Genomic DNA, 17,692 nt, shown 5'->3' with positions numbered 1-17,692 from the left:
ACCGAACCGAATCAAACCGATAAAAATCGGTTCGGTTCGGTTCGGTTCAAACCGAAATCTGCTGGGTTCGGCTTGGGGCCGAAAGGGATGGAGGGGTTGGGGTGCTGGGTTGGGTACGAGGAGGGCTTGGGCCTAGCCACTAAATCGGTTTTTCGGTTTGATCGGTTATTTAACATGTTTAAACCGAACCGAACCGAAAACTGAATAATTTTAAATATAATAACCGAACCAAACCAATTATTCCGAAAAATCGAACCGAAAAATCGAAATCAACCGGTTCGATTCGGTTTTTCGGTTTAGACCGAAATATGCACTCCCCTATACATCATAACTGAAATCATATAAACCCGTACTAGAGCCCTCATCAAATGCTCCAGTATGGTCAACATAACATATCTCAAACTCGATTCAAACATAACGTATACTTAAAAACTTTTACATATAAGGGATCATGAAACATGGATTATAAGGAAGAATACTATGGCAAAACACAATTTAATACATGTCCATAACTATACTATTACAACAGGGTATACCAGTAACTCATCCGATTTCATGAGCTAACTCTGATCCTACAAACCCGGGATTAGGAGAAAGGGATAAGCTACAAGAGCCTAGTGAACAGAATATAAAAACAGTTCAATAAATATATGATCGTATGAATGCATCACAACACAAACAATTCACATCAAGATGGATATGTCACCAGTAACCCTCTATAGATTTCAATAGTGCCCAGCTCACGACGGGTGCTCCTCATAACTACCTCTTAAACATAACATAACATGTTCATAGTACCAGGAGCACAGAATGGGTAGCGCTGGTCATGTTCATAGCACTAGGGGCATAGAATGGACAGCCCTGCTCTTTCCCTTACATAGTCCCAGGGGTATAGAATGGGCAACTCTGATATTTCCCCTTACATAGTGCCAGGGGCGTAGAATGGGCAGCCCTGGTCTTTCCATATCTGTCATAACATATTGTAACATATTTGAAGGCTAGTGAGTCATTCAACATCCATCCACAACAACAATAAATTATACAATGCATCATATTCGTGAATTCTAATGCAAACAACCTAATTACATATATATGACATTCGTGATGTATGAGCATACTTAAAAAGTTTGAGTTCTTTAAAATAATAGATCAGTTTAGTTCTACTCACCTCTGGTTGACGCTCACCTACTGAAGCAATTATCTCACTGCAAGCCTCTATGGTCTCCAAAGTCCGATCTTACACGGATGGACTTAAATGAGGGACCAAATATAACTTTTACAACACTCAAACCAACCCCCAAGAACACATAAGAATACTTGTAGGAAACTAGCTGGAAAAGGCTGGGCAAGAGACTTTCAGCGGCTGGTTCGGCGGCCAAAGGTCCCTCACAGATCTGAAGGTCAAAACCTTCGGGGGCAGGTTCGGCAGCCTAAAAGCTGCTTCCATAGGTAAGTTCGGCAGCCTAAAAGCTGCCTCCACAGGTAGGTTCGGCGGCTGAACCTTAATTCGGCGGCCGAACCTTACTTCGGCGGCCGAACTTGGGTTTTCAAGCAAGACAGAACCCGATTCTGCCCTAAATATGCAGCCCAAAAATAGTTTCCAAACATACATGCAGAAGCTTAAAACAGCCATACACACTTAACACGCAATACGAACACCTAAAATTGACCTAAACTCAACATGCATCAATTAAGAACTCAAGAAAAAACATCCATTATCAATCCTAAGCTCAAAACTTTCAACTTAAAATAATTAACTTGCATGCATCAACAATCCCCTTAAACACCTATAAAGCTTGCTGAAACTTTCGGAAAACAGAAGAAAAGCAAATATCAAACTGAAGAAAAGTAAGGATCAAACTTACCTCTTGAAGAACACGAAGGTGACAGCAAATAAGGGGAGGGTTTAGGAGATGGAGAGATGAGCTCTGAGGGTTCCAAGAACTAGGGGTGAGCATTCGGTTGGTTCGGTTCAAAACCGAACCGAACCGAATAAACCGAAAACTGAAATTTTAGTGTTTATGAAAATCGAACCGAACTGATTTTGGTCAGAAATCGAATCGAACTAAATCGGTCTGATTCGATTTGATTCGATTCGGTTTGATCAGTTTCGATTTTTAATAATTTTTTTATTTTTTACACTTTATTTTTAGTATTTTAAAATTTAATTAAAATATTTTAATTTTAATATGATTTAATTTCTCTATATTATTTAAAAAACATATTATTATCACTAATCGGTTCGGTTCGGTTTTTTCGGTTTTTTCTGATCAAAACCAAACCGAACCGAAATAACCGAAATTTCTGAAATTAAAAACCGAATCAAACCGAAATGTATAAAAAATCGAACTAAATTTTCAAATCGGTTCGGTTCGATCGGTTTTTTCGGTTTGAACCGAATTCTGCTCACCCTAGCCAAGAACTAGAACTTTGAAACACAACTCAATCTTGAAAACAAAAGTAGAAATTCGTGAATTCTTTAAGGAATTTGAAGAAATTTCAACAAAAATGTCAAGGAGGGTGTATGGACTCACCTTTGCCCGAAAATGGAAAAAGAATTCTCACATTTTCGGGCTGAAGGCTTTTTATAGATGGCCGGAGAAACCACCTTCAGCGGCCAAACTTGAAGGTAGCTGAACTTTAATATTTCTCTAAAACTCTTTTCTTTTCTATTTTTTTAATATGATTCTAAAAATTTCTAATTTATTTTATAAAAACCCTATTTTATCCTTCTAAAAATTTCAGTTTCGAGATTCTGGATATTAGCAGAGATTTCGTCGGAAAATTAGAATTATCACACTGGAGTCCAGCATCTAGCCCAGTATTACATTTAAAAATTAATTTAAAATATTTAATTACTATATAATTTATAATTGAAATGTATGCGATTGCATAAGTTTTAAATTCGTAACATAAAATCACTTCAATTTCTATTTAAGTAATATAAAAATTCATTTGAACAATAATAACAGAATTCTAGATTAATTTATTGATTATGATAATTGTTAAATTATATATATACATGTATAATATTTAATTAATTTTTTAATATTTAAAAAAATAAAAAAAAATATTTGATTGATTTAAATAGTTATTCAATTTTTTAATATATATTCTCTAATTATATTTGAATAGTCCAATTATGATTATAGTTTTATGCCGATCATTCTACTCGACGGAAAAGGTGAAAAATTTTACGAAATAAAAGTTGTACAAAAAATAAAAAGTCATTTATGATATTTTGAAAATTTTATAAAAGCTTCTGTAAATTTATTAAAATATTTTATTTTTAAATTAAAATTAAATAATAAATAAGTTATACTTTTAAAAAAATAAAATATTTTTTTCATCGTTTTTTTAAAAAAATCTATTAGCAAATATATGTTTCCGCAACACTTCCTTAACATCATTTATACATAATATTAATTTAATAAATAATGCAAAAATAATATATTCAGACATTAAAATAACATATAATTTATTTATTTGAAAACAAAGTCAAGAACTTCTGCAAGAGGTTAAGGTGGTGGGACCCAGCATAACCCAATTATTGTACCATCTTTCTCTCCCACGTGATTCTCATTAATTTGGTAAAGAAATTAAATTTTAACTAATTAAAATTTATATTATTACTTTCAGTTGTTTACAAATTTCTTTATTTAATTGCTCAGAACAGTATAGTGTTAAAATTCTAGGATAATTAAAGTATTTTATATTTTATTTAAAAAAAATAAACTTAAAAATAAGAATAAATACAAAATATGACTCATCTCCAAGGAAACTTTATGTAATAGCAGAGAAAATAACCTATACACTAATTTCCTCCCAAAACTTCCACTAGTCAATGAAGTCATCATACAAGAAAATTGAAGAAAATTTTTTATTTTCTTATGAGAATAAAACTTTAAATTAAAAATATTTATCTTTTATTTTAATTAAAAGAAGTATTTCATTAATTTTTTATTTTGTTAATTAATTAATAAATAATAACATAATAAAAAACATAATTAATTTTATAATTATTATTAATAATACAACTTTAAAATATAATTAAAGAGTAAGCGATGGCTATTATTATTTTTTAAATAAACGCTATAATTTGAATAAGAGAAAAATTATTGTGTGTGCACGATATAGCATGAATTGTAAATTGAAATCTCTTCAAAACATGTCCGACTGATCTTTCGATATTTTGCATCAGTTATATATAGATATATGAGATGGCTACTTGATTGACTTGATTATTTTTGAATTATTTCTCCCTTTGTTAGTCAATGTATTCATTCAAATCTTTTTTAAAATTTATAATGATGTATCATTAAATTAAAAAAAATAAAAGAAAAAAAAAAGGTTGATGACGGCTGAATTTGTTGCGTCTCCTTCCTTTATAATTATTTTTTTAGAGCTATTTTTTTCAATTGTATTCTTTAAGATTTTAATTTATCATTTCATGCATACCTGTGACTTAATTTTTATTATTTTTTATAAAGATTGTGGTCTCAAATTTGATTTTCCACTATTTAGTATTGCATCTTTTTTGATGATGAATATGTGTTTTGGGTGTGTTGAGTCGATTTGGCCGATTATGGATTCTGAATTAAATATTGGATTTTGCATTATGAATCTTGGGCTGTTTTTGGATAGTAGTTATGGTTTTAGATTGGAATGAATTGTGATTGGTTTATTTTGTTTTCTTAAAGATTTTTGGTTTGAATTAGCTCTATTTTATTTATATACTAGATTTAATATTCCCGCAATACTATATAAAAAGTTAAGCACGCAATTAAAATTATAAATATTTAAAAATATATTTTTAACAAAAATTTAAAAATAAATATACTATTTAACCTAATTTAATCGAATCATAAATATTAATATAAAATATAAAATGATACGCATTAATATAAAATATTAAATTATTAATAAATAAAATCTATAATAAAATTAACTCATAAATAAAGCAGATATCGTATTAATTTATGTCCAAGTGAATTTTAAATAATAAAACATCAAAAGTTAATCAGTCCAAAGGAATGAGAATAAAACATCAAAAGTCTACAATAGTTGCTTTCAAGTTGGGATGTGACAGAACCCAAATGCATCTTCTCCTGTTGGCCAATTTAGGCAATATGATGGATACAATAGGCTTCTCCAAATGCTGATAAGGGGATGTTAGTGACAATTTGATATAACTTTGCAGGGATGAGTAGTATTCGGTTTAAATTAAAAAAATTGATCAAATTGAATCGATTTGAAATTTTGATTTAATTTTTAATATATTTTGATTCTGTTTAGTTTTTAATTTCAGAAATTTTATTTATTTTGATTCGGTTTATTTTTTATCAGATAAAAATTAAAAAAAATCGAACCGAACCGATTAGTAATAATAATATGTTTTTTTAATAATATAGAGAAATTAAATCAGATTAAAATATTTTAATTAAATTTTAAAATACTAAAAATAAAGTGTAAAAAATAAAAAAATTATTAAAAATCGAAATTGATTAAACCGAATCGAATCAGATTGATTCAGTTCGATTTGATTTCTGACTAAAATTAATTCGATTCGATTTTTATAAACACTAAAATTTCAATTTTTAATTTATTCAATTCAGTTCAATTTTAAACCGAACCGACCGAATGGTCACCCCTATTTGTAATCAATAAAAATAGTCATTCAGATCTTCACAGTTCAATAATATAAAGAACAAAAATCTTTTATTTTCAGATTTACGTAAAAAAATAAATTAATAATAATAAACTCATTTCTACTTCAGGATATTCATTGCCAGCAGCTATATTTTTTTAAAAGCAATAATCTTCCATTGGCAACTTTGATAAGAGAGGAACTTTACACTTCTCCATCCACCAAATCTTTCAAAATCAAAAAGAGAATGGAGCAAAACAGACCAAAAATAAAGTGTAAAGCATGCTAAATGAAGTGGACTACTCATGAATCTTGATTGGGGTGAAAAAACCTGTTTTATAAAAATTCATTATACATAATAATTGGGACCCACCATAACCCAATTATTGTACCATTTTTCTCTCCTTATTTCTCAGGTCATTCGCATACCAGTGATCCATGTCTGTTGAGCTCTGCAGCCTTCATTCAATTGCAATATCTAATTCATTTTCAGTTGTTTACAAATTTCTTCATCCAAATTTCTTCAGAGTTCGTAGCTTCTTTCTTCTCTTACAACTCATTCTTTGCTATGGAATTTGCGGTAGCTGCTGCTGGCTCTCTCCTCTCTGGTTGGTTTCAGGGGCTTCTCGACAGGTTGAACTCCATTGACTTGATGAAATACGTAGGCCAACGTCAAGTCTTGGATCAACTCATGAAGTGGGAAGAGATGCTCCAGCGAATTTATGCGGTGCTTGAAGATGCAGAGGAGAAGCAGACGACAAATCGATTGGGGGAGATCTGGTTACGCGATCTCAGAGACTTGGCTTACGACCTGGAGGATATCATTGATGAACTTGCCATGGAGGTTCAGCAACGCAAGTTGGAAGACGAACCTGTTCATCCGAAGAATAAGGTCCACGAGTTTTTCTGTGGTATGTGTGGTGGGGGGAATCTAAATCTAAATACTATTAAGTTCAATCTTGAGATGGTTGCCAAAATAGAGGAAACTAGTGCAAGATTAGATGAGATCATAAAGCAGAAAGATGAACTCCGTTTAGCAGAATATACTACGAGGAGGGTGAGCCATGTGACAGAAAGACCGCCTGCAACCTCTTTGGTTAATGAAGCAAAGGTTTATGGTAGGGAGGAAGATAAGAAGGCGATGTTGAAATTGTTGAATGCTGAGACAAGTGATGCCCAGGTATCTGTGATCTCCATAGTTGGGATGGGAGGCCTTGGCAAGACAACTCTAGCTCAGCTAGTCTACAATGATCCCATGTTGGAGTTTGATTTAAAAGCCTGGGTGTCTGTTGGTGAAGATTTTGATGTTTCCAGGGTCACAAAAACATTTCTTCTTCAACTGGGCGATGGTGGTGATGATAAAGATTTAAATGTGCTTCAGGTAAAATTGAAGCAAAAGTTGTCTGGAAATAAGTTTTTAGTTGTCCTAGATGATGTGTGGACCCTGAACTATGAGGAATGGACTCTGTTTTGGGGTCCTTTTGAAGCAGGGGCTCCTCAAAGCAGAGTTATCGTCACGACTCGAAGTCAGGATGTTTCATTAATGATGGGTACGACTCAAGCATATGCTCTTAAGAAGCTGTCATACAATGAATGCATGTCTGTGTTGGCCCAGCATGCTTTGGGAGCAAATAATTTTGACGCGCACTTGGAGCTGAAACAAATGGGTAAGGAGATTGTCAAAAGATGTGGAGGATTACCTTTGGCAGCAAAAGCTCTTGGAGGCATCTTAAAGGGTAAAACAAATCCTGATTTGTGGAAGGAAGTGTTGAGCAGTGAGATGTGGGAATTACCAGACAAAGACAATAGGAGCAATATCCTTCCAGCCTTGAAGTTGAGCTATCTTCATCTTCCACCTCATTTAAAGCGATGTTTCTCTTATTGCGCAATACTACCAAAGGATCGCGAGTTTGATAGGAATGAATTGGTTTTGCTGTGGATGGCTCAGGGTTTCTTGTATGACCAGAAGAAAATGAAAGACAGTGAAGGTTTGGGTCAAAATTATTTTGATGATTTATTATCAAGATCGTTTTTTCAACAATCAAATGATAATAAATCAATGTATATAATGCATGACCTAATTATTGATTTAGCTCGCAATGTTAGTGGGGAGACATGTTTACATATGGTTGATAAGTTTTTGGCATAAACGCCAACTACCTCACATTTCTTTTTCTTATCAATAATTAATTGTAGTACAATTCCGTTTCAGCTATATCATTTATATGTCTACAACAAGTTTAACTTCGTTTAGAGTTGTGATTCAAAAATTTAAAAAAATTATTTTAAACATTGTTAATGTAATGACCCAGGAATTAGACCGCTACCGGCGCTAGGATTCGGATCGACTTAAGGTCACCGGATCCCGTAGCAACCCTACTATACATTCTGTTACACCTGATATAATCACATATATGATCATACGAATAACAAAAATATATTCATCTCATGAACCAAGACTCGACTTGTGTATACATCATAACTGAAATCATATAAACTCGTACTAGAGCCCTCATCAAATGCTCCATATGGTCAACATAACATATCTCAAACTCGATTCAAACATAACGTATACTTAAAAATTTTTACATATAAGGGATCATGAAACATGGATTATAAGGAAGAATACTATGGCAAAACACAATTTAATACATTTCCATAACTATACTATTACAACAGGGTATACCAGTAACTCATCCGATTTCCTGAGCTAATTCTGATCCTACAAATCTGAGATTAGGAGAAAGGGATAAGCTACAAGAGCCTAGTGAACAGAACATAAAAACAGTTCAATAAATATATGATCGTATGAATGCATCACAACACAAACAATTCACATCAAGATGGATATGTCACCAGTAACCCTCTATAGATTTCAATAGTGCCCAGCTCACGACGGGTGCTCCTCATAACTACCTCTTAAACATAACATAACATGTTCATAGTACTAGGAGCATAGAATGGGTAGTGCTGGTCATGTTCATAGCACTAGGGGCATAGAATGGACAGCTTTGCTCTTTCCCTTACATAGTCCCAGGGGTATAGAATGGGCAACTCTGATATTTCCCCTTACATAGTGCCAGGAGCGTAGAATGGGCAGCCTTGGTCTTTCCATATCCGTTATAGCATATCGTAACATATTTGAAGGCTAGTGAGCCATTCAACATCCATCCACAACAACAATAAATTATACAGTGCATCATATTCGTGAATTCTAATGCAAACAACCTAATTACATATCTATGACATTCGTGATGTATGAGCATACTTAAAAAGTTTGAGTTCTTTAAAATAATAGATCAGTTCAGTTCTACTCACCTCTGGTTGACGCTCACCTACTGAAGTAATTATCTCACTGTAAGCCTCTACGGTCTCCAAAGTCCGATCTTACACGGATGGACTTAAATGAGGGACCAAATATAACTTTTACAACACTCAAAATAACCCCCAAGAACACATAAGAATACATGTAGGAAACTAGCTGGAAAAGGCTGGGCAAGAGACTTTCAGCGGCTGGTTCGGCGGCCAAAGGTCCCTCACAGATCTGAAGGTCAAAACCTTCGGGGGCAGGTTCGGCAGCCTGAAAGCTGCCTCCACAGGTAGGTTCGGCAGCCTAAAAGCTGCCTCCATAGGTAGGTTCGGCGGCCGAACCTTACTTTGGCGGCCGAACTTGGGTTTTCAAGCAAGACAGAACCCGATTCTGCTCTAAATATGCAGCCCAAAAATAGTTTCCAAACATACATGCAGAAGCTTAAAACAACCATACACACTTAACACGCAATACGAACACCTAAAATTGACCTAAACTCAACATGTATCAATTAAGAACTCAAGAGAAAACATCCATTATCAATCCTAAGCTCAAAAACTTTCAACTTAAAATAATTAACTTGCATGCATCAACAATCCCCTTAAACACCTATAAAGCTTGCTGAAACTTTCGAAAAACAGAAGAAAAGCAAATATCAAACTAAAGAAAAGCAAGGATCAAACTGAAGAAAAGCAAGGATCAAACTTACCTCTTGAAGAACAAGAAGGTGACAGTAAGTAAGGGGAGGGTTTAGGAGATGGAGAGATGAGCTCTGAGGGTTCCAAGAGCTAGAACTTTGAAACACAACTCAATCTTCAAAACAAAAGTAGAAATTCGTGAATTCTTTAAGGAATTTAAAGAAATTTCAGCAAAAATGTCAAGGAGGGTGTATGAACTCACCTTTACCCAAAAATGATAAAAGAATTCTCACAATTTCGGGCTGAAGGCTTTTTATAGGTGGCCGGAGAAACCACTTTCAGCGGCTATATTTATTATTATTAACAAAATAAAAAAAATGTAGTATTAGTTATAATTTTTTTATAATTTATTTATTATTAAAAATAGAAATAAAATATATATATTAAATTTTTTATTTTATTATGATTAATATATTATATTAAAAAGTGATACACTAATAATAATGATAAAAAATTAAAAAATTATATATAAATTGTAATAATAAAAATAATAAATTATATTTATTATGAATATTAATTAATAATATAATTTAAAAATAAAAATAAAATATATTATTTATTTATCTCTTTTAAATTTATTTTAGACTCAACTTTATATATATATATATATATATATATATATATATATATATATATATATATATATATATATGTTAATATTAATTATATATTTGGTTTTTTTTAATAAAAAAGAAAATGAAGAAGAGAAAAATAAGGGAAGAAGAAAAAAAAGAAGAAGAGAAAAAGAAGGGAAGAAGAAAAAAAAAAGAAGAAGACGGTGATAAGAAGAATAGTCTACTTTATCTTTTTCTTGAGAAAAAGCAAAGAAGAAAGGGAGAAAGAATAGAAGGAGAAGAAAAAAGAGGAGGAAAACGGAAGATAATTTGATTTTTTGTTATGTTTTTAATAGTATAAATAAATTAAAAGATTATTTTGCTAATGAAAATAAAATAAAAAATATTTTAATAAATTTGTAAAAATATAGAAATTTATTTATTAATAATAATAAAATTTAAAAATTAAATTATAAATTATTTTAAAATTTAATATATTTAAAATATCTATGTACGGAACATATCACGTGAGTCGAAAGTGAATAGTCACAACTTTTCAAATGTTTGCCTTTTACAAAGCAAAAGCTGAATATTGACCTTGACTTACTTACAACCATTCATTTTCCCAACTGCTAACATTTCTCTCTCTCAAATAAATTCAATGAAAATTTCCACACATGTTAGGTGTGTAGACTTTATTAATAAAAAAATGTAATATATATTAATTAAAATTTAAAACTTTTTACTATTAATAATTTAATTTTAAAATTTTAAAATTGATAAAATTATAAATTTTATTAATATTATATTTAAGATAAAAACTTAAATGGAGAAAGTGTCTCTTAATAATAAAATATTATAAATTATTTTATTATATTTATATATCACGTATATAAATAATATTAATAAAAAATTTTAAATAATATATATTAATTAAAATTTAAAACATTTTGCTATTAATAATTTAATTTAAAAAATTTTTAAATTTGATAAAATTATTTAAAATTTATAAATTTTATTAATATTATATTTAAAATAAAAACTTCAATGGATAAAGAGAAGTGTCTTTTTATGACAAAATATTAAAAATTATTTTATTATATTTATATATAGCGTGTATAAATAATATTAATAAAAAAATTTAAAATTTTTAGTTTTTAATTTAATTATAGGTAAATATGAGTTAATATTATTTTTTATATAAAATTAATTTATATTTAAAAAATAATATAATATTTTATATGAATTCTTGTATTTTAATTTTTAAAAATTAACTAAAATTATATTAAAATTTATTCAAAATTTAAATATTTAAATTAAAATACATTATTAAATTTTTTTAAGCCATTTGATTATTAATTTATATAAAAAAATAATAATAATACTATTAAATTATAATATAAATTACTAAATTTAAAAATTCACGGATTCATTAAAATTATATCAAAATTTAAAAATTGGACCAATTAAATTAAAATTAAAATATAAATATGTACAAATATTAAATTTTTTAGTCGATTCACCTTAATATTAACTTTTTATTTTTTTATTATTTCAAAATTATTATTTACTTATTTATTTAACTTATAATAATATATAAATTGAATATTATAAATCTATTTTATTTTATTTTATTTTTTAAACAATTTATTATTAATTATTATTTTTTAAATGAATATTCATATTTTTCTTTATATTTTAATAAAATTTTATATTTTTAAAATGAATGTAATTGAAAAATTAATAAAAATTATTTTTTAAATATATATAAAAAAATAAAGTAAATAAAAATTATAAAATGAAAAATATAAAATAAATACATATTTAAAAGATAAAATTTTATAAATAGTAAATAAACTAATATAATTAAATCATAACCATTTTCATATATTCTTCACTTCATGACCTTATTATTAGTATTTATAAATATATATTTTAATATAAATTATTGATTAATTATTTCACAGTTCATCACAAATTCTATTAATAGTTGATTTTTAATTGTATTTACTATAGAAAAATCTGTTTTCACTATAATTATAACATGCAAATAGTAGATTTTTAATTGTATTTACTATAAAAAAATATATGTTTTCACTATAATTATAATATGCAAATTCATAAATTTAATTAAAAATTATTCTGAATTATTTAAATTCATTTTACACTTAATTACAATATAAATGCAATTAATATTGTATATAAAAAATTATTTCATTAATAATTTTTGTATAAAAATTAATATTTTTTTAAAATATTAATTTTAATCTTTAAATTAAAATATATTATGTTGATTTACTGGTGGAAAGGATGAGGGTATATTGAATCATCAGACTCAAACAAATGTCTTGAAGACATTGGCCTTGAATATTTTATGCACTTACTGTCGGGATCTTTCTTCCAACAAGATAAACGATCTTTCTTCCAACAAGATAAACAATTTGATGCGTGATAGAAGTATGGCTGGGAATCGGAATATGATAGATGTTGATGAGAAAACACATCATCTGTCACTTGGTTTCCACTTTGATCCTAGCTATTTTGGGATTCCATCTGCCAAACAGTTGCGGACATTTCTTTTGCCATGTCAAGAAGTTTGGCCAAGTAAAGAAGGAACACAGAAAATGCCGAAAAATCAAACTTCCTTTTCCAACTTTAGGAATTTACGGGTGTTTGATTTACATAATTCTGAAATTGAGAAGGTGCCAACTTGCATTCAGAAGATGAAATATCTGAGGTATCTTGATCTTTCCAGAAATGATAAAATCAAGGCACTTCCAAATTCTATTTCTAGACTTCAACTTTTGCAAGTGCTGAAACTTTCCAATTGTGAAGAGCTTAGAGAGCTACCAAAAGATATTACCAAGCTAGTCAATCTCAGGCATCTTGATTGTGAGAGATGTTGGAGTTTGACGCACATGCCGTGTGGGCTTGGAAAATTAACTTCCCTTCAAATGTTAACTTGGTTTCCAGTTGCCAAAGATAGTTCTGTCTCTAATCATGTTGGGGGCCTGGTTGAATTGAATCGGCTAAACTTGAGAGGAAGGATAGAGATAAGAAATCTCAAGTGTGTGAAAGATGAATCAGAATTTGAGTCAGCTAATTTAATGGAGAAGCAACTTCTTCAGTCATTGAGTCTGTGCTGGAATCGAGATGATGATGATGATGACAACGACAATGTAGATGTCAACTATGATGAAAGGTGCTTGGAGAGGCTTCGGCCACACGAAAACCTGAAGAAGTTGAAGGTGTGTGATTATGGAGGCACGAAATTCCCTGATTGGCTTTCTTCCCTCACAAATTTAGTTAATATTTGTATACAAGATTGTGGAAATTGTGACCGTCTTCCCCTTTTGGATCGAATCCCCTCGCTTCAATATTTAAGGATTGATGGATTTCCTAAACTTGAGTTCATATATCATGAGGGGGATAATTTCCCTGGAGCAGGAGGCGGAGGAAATGAATCGACCTTCTTCCCATCCCTGAAGGAACTGTATATCTTGGATTGTCCTCACCTGAAGAGTTGGTGGAAGAAAGGGGATGATTTAACCATGAAAATAACAGCGGAGCTCCCTCACTTTACTAGACTTTCTAAGCTAGAAATTAGTGAGTGCTCTCAGCTGACTTGCATGCCGCTATTTCCAAACCTCGATGAAAAGCTACTGTTGGAAAACTGCCGCTTAGTACATCACTTGCAGCAGATGATTAAGATGGCGATTGTTCAGGCAGTGCCATCAACTTCTTCTTCATCATCTTCATCATCGTCAATGCTTGGGCTCTCCAAATTGAAAGTCTTATGGATTGTGTCGATTGAGGATCTTGAAGCTTTTCCTGAAGAGTTGCTGCAGAACCTCTCTTCTCTTGAAGAACTGCATCTCATGGATTGCCCTCGGTTAGCTAGTCTACCTCTTGAGATGCGTCGGCTCCCTTTACGAGAATTAGATATTAGAGGATGTGCTCAAATGAAGGAAAGGTATGGAACTAGAAAGTGCTCCGATTGGCCTATAATTTCACGCATCCCAAATATTCGAATTGATGGGCAAAAGGTTCAATGGGATGGCAGATATTTACGGGATCAGGAGGATTCTTCTATCGTTACTGCAAGTCCTCTCTCCAAATTAAAGACGTTGATAGTTGAGGATCTCGAATCTCTACCAGAAGACTGGCTGCCGAATCTCACTCGTCTTCAGCAACTATGTCTTGTGCGTTGTCCCAAATTACAGTCTTTGCCACGAGGGATGCTTCATCTTACATCTTTACAAAATTTGGATATTAGCCAATGTACTCTTCACCTCAAGGAAAGATGTTCAAACAACAAAGGTGTGGATTGGCTCAATATTTCTCACATCCCACGTATTAAAATTGATGGACTACAAATTCAATGGCAAGAACAAAAAGCTATTGAGGGCGAGGCAGCCAAGATGTTGAGCTCAGAGGACATATTGGGGGTAAATACATGTCCTCCTGGGCATTCCACACGGAGGACTGGGGTTCCAGCGGAAAAGCATTCTGACCCTGCGAAAATCACCACAGAATCCAATCAACTTGAGGGAGTTCCGGGGTATCCGCAGCTCGATCAGAAGTCCTATAACGACGATCAGCTAGCAGTCCTTAAGTACATCTATGAGAACAATGATAAGTAAGTACATCCGCTAACCATTTGTGTATGGCTAGCTTTCCTTGATTATATATTCTCTGTGTGCTACTTTTCGAGAAAGGAAGTAACAGATTTTGTTATAACAGTGAGACCCTTTTTGAAGGAGATAATTGCAGCCTTGCTAGATCAAGGATTGAAGATTGGAAGCCTAGACGATGGCTTGAGAACAATGTACGTTATTTGATATGATTGCAATATATAATCTACTTTCTTGCGTGTGAATGATTAAATTTTAATCCTCACGTACCATTATATGATTATATAGGATGTTGACATGGTGGTGGAGGCGGTGAGAAAGGAGGAAGAACGAGAAAGGAACGGCACGAATTGGTTCTTTCCATGCATCACATACCAAAGCTACAAGGATGTTTCAGGCTTCGAGGTATATTACGATGACCACGTACAAAAGTTTGCAGTGACAAGTGATCTCGAGGCTTGTGCAAAGGTAGAAAATAACAAATCATTCATAACAACTAGTGGATAATTTTTCTTTTTTTTTTCTTTTACAATTTTAGTGTCTTGTACAATCTCTTTATGTGTTTCTTTTGCAGATTTACATCCCCATCCATCACTATAGTCGCCAGCACTTTCTGCTGGCTGTGTTGAAAGTCCCGAATCAAACATGCTTATGGTTTGATCCGATGTGCGGCGATGAAGGTTACTCTCGGACAGAGACAGATAAGATAATCCTGCGAGTGTTTGTAAGTTGTTAGCATTTTCTTCTTAAATATAATCTCTGGTACAGGTATATTATTTATTTGTTTCTCCCATGTTCTTTTAGCTCCAAGGCCTGGACAATTGTGTACCAGGTATTAAGACGAAGCCCTTCTTCCCAACTTTCGAAGCAGTAATCCAAGAGAATGCTCCTCGGCAGCCTAATGGGTATACTACTACCAAACTTTGTGATCTCATACTATTGTGATTTGTATTGTTCAACTTAGGAGCGAATGATTTTCCTTTGCACCTAGATGGGATTGTGGCATCTATGTCATGAATTTTCTCCGTGATTTGCCGGATGACAATGGGAAGCAGTCTGGCAAAATTGTTGTTAATGTCACAGAGGTAACTTCACTGACTCGATGAACCTTACTTTTCTTGCACTAACCATTTTGCACCAATTAAGCTCAGTCAATTTCGTGCAGAGAGACCATGAAAAATTTTCTCAAGCACTGAGAGTCGAGTGCCTTTTGTGGTTACTTTTCCACGAAGCCAACAAGAAAAGAGATGATCTCTTGCGCAAGGCAAAGAAGATGCAAAATAAGTCGATGGACTCTGACAACAATAGTGATGAAAAAGAAGCACGTGGGTAAGGCTAAGCGCAAAAATTCAAAGAAAATTTTGAAAAGGGAATCAGGGTACTGAATTTGAACCTGGGCCGTTCACTACTTCATTCCTCATTGACGAGATCAAGTTGGCATATTCTGAAATTATTGTGTACGTATGGTTGTTTAAAATTAACTAATGCTTTTATTGCTACAGTTCATCAAAATGGTTTGAATTCAATTCTTTTACTGGTTCTGAATAACCTTTCAATCTAAATCCTATAATCAATAGCCACATGAAAGAATGACTTTTCAATTTTTTCATGCCAGGAACTTTTGTCATTCACCTCTTTGGTCCTCCTGTTATGCAGCTCAGCTTTCTCCTTCTTGCAAGATTAAGAAGGTAAGAACTCTGAACCATTCCTCTGTTGTTTAATGTCCACCACCTAAACGAGAAATAAAATTTTAAGATGCCAGTTTTCTAACTCTTGGAGAGACATTTCAATACTATGTGCAGAGTTGTGCCCTGAAAGGTTACGAAGAACAGAGTTCAGAAATGCAAAGCAGAAAGTCCTTGGCCTAATTGGAAAGGAACAGATGTTTCTGAGACCAAATAAATGAGTTTTCCTTTTAGAAAAAAACAAGTATAATTATGGTTAATCTGACATTTAATTGTATTATTAACTTTATTGTATACCAGTCGTATGCCCACACGTTATGCAGATGTTACGTGTGGGTATTAAAATTTTATACATTATTATTTTGTACATGATATTATTTTATAAAATAATATTTATTTTTTATAAATTGACTCTGCCCTCTGAGAGGGTTTAGAAAAAAATAGTAATAACTCAACTGTAATAAAAAAAAAGTTAAAAATTTTAACACGATTATTATATATTATTAATATTAAAAATAAATTTTATTTAATCAACTATATTTTTTAAAAAATAAAATTTATTAAAATAAATAAAAGTGGTAGTGGAGAGAAATAGATTCACTTTGAATTAATAAATCTCAATATTTGAATAATTTTCATTTAATTTCTAACTATTCAAAAAGATTGATTGGAGTGATAAAGTTGTACAACCACATTCCATATTAAACACAAAAATAATAATAATAATAATAAAAAAAAATTTAAATATGAGATAATCCAAAATAAGAGAATAGAGTCAAATTATTTAAATCCAAAATGAAGAAAATAGAGTCAAATTATGCTAATGGTTTTATATGGGATAAATATATGGAGATTAGGTATTTATAAAAAGTAAAAAAAACTAAAATTATCATAATTATTAATATAATAAATTATAATAATTAAACTTTAATAATTTATTGAAAGTTTATAAAATTTAATTTAGAGTATTAGAAACATTTTTTTTATATATTTATAATTATTTTTGTTAATTTATTTTTTTATAAATTATTTAAATAAAATAAAATTTTAATCTGATAACATTTTATAAACTTAATTTTATTAAAATTTTTAATTGTTTATACTTTATCACAATTAATATTTTTTTTATAATATTTTAATCGATTATATATATTTATTCCATAT

At 30.9% G+C, this 17,692-nt stretch overlaps 2 protein-coding genes across 2 annotated transcripts in view; both read left to right on the top strand.

The window, feature by feature from the left end:
- The first annotated feature begins 6,038 nt into the window (after positions 1-6,038).
- Positions 6,039-7,862, top strand: LOC122724869 (putative disease resistance RPP13-like protein 1). The gene has a single exon (XM_043960788.1). It carries the CDS (start codon positions 6,216-6,218, stop codon positions 7,794-7,796), a length of 1,581 nt encoding a protein of 526 aa, XP_043816723.1. The 5' UTR covers positions 6,039-6,215; the 3' UTR covers positions 7,797-7,862.
- Positions 7,863-12,549: 4,687 nt separating this feature from the next.
- Positions 12,550-17,692, top strand: part of LOC110624285 (putative disease resistance RPP13-like protein 1) — a 30,780-nt gene continuing 25,637 nt past the window's right edge. The window contains exon 1 of the mRNA XM_021769390.2: positions 12,550-14,770. Coding sequence (XP_021625082.2) covers positions 12,654-14,770 — 2,117 coding nt within the window. The 5' untranslated portion in view covers positions 12,550-12,653. The remainder of the gene's footprint in view (positions 14,771-17,692) is intronic.

The sequence above is a fragment of the Manihot esculenta genome, chromosome 10, assembly GCF_001659605.2.
Source record: "Manihot esculenta cultivar AM560-2 chromosome 10, M.esculenta_v8, whole genome shotgun sequence".
NCBI classification, from domain to species: Eukaryota; Viridiplantae; Streptophyta; class Magnoliopsida; order Malpighiales; family Euphorbiaceae; genus Manihot; species Manihot esculenta.
This window is presented reverse-complemented; position numbering and strand designations above follow the sequence as displayed.

Bases quoted from the DNA above. Each gene is read 5' to 3' on its own strand.
- LOC122724869 (XM_043960788.1), top strand. From the start codon at position 6,216: ATGGAATTTGCGGTAGCTGCTGCTGGCTCTCTCCTCTCTGGTTGGTTT.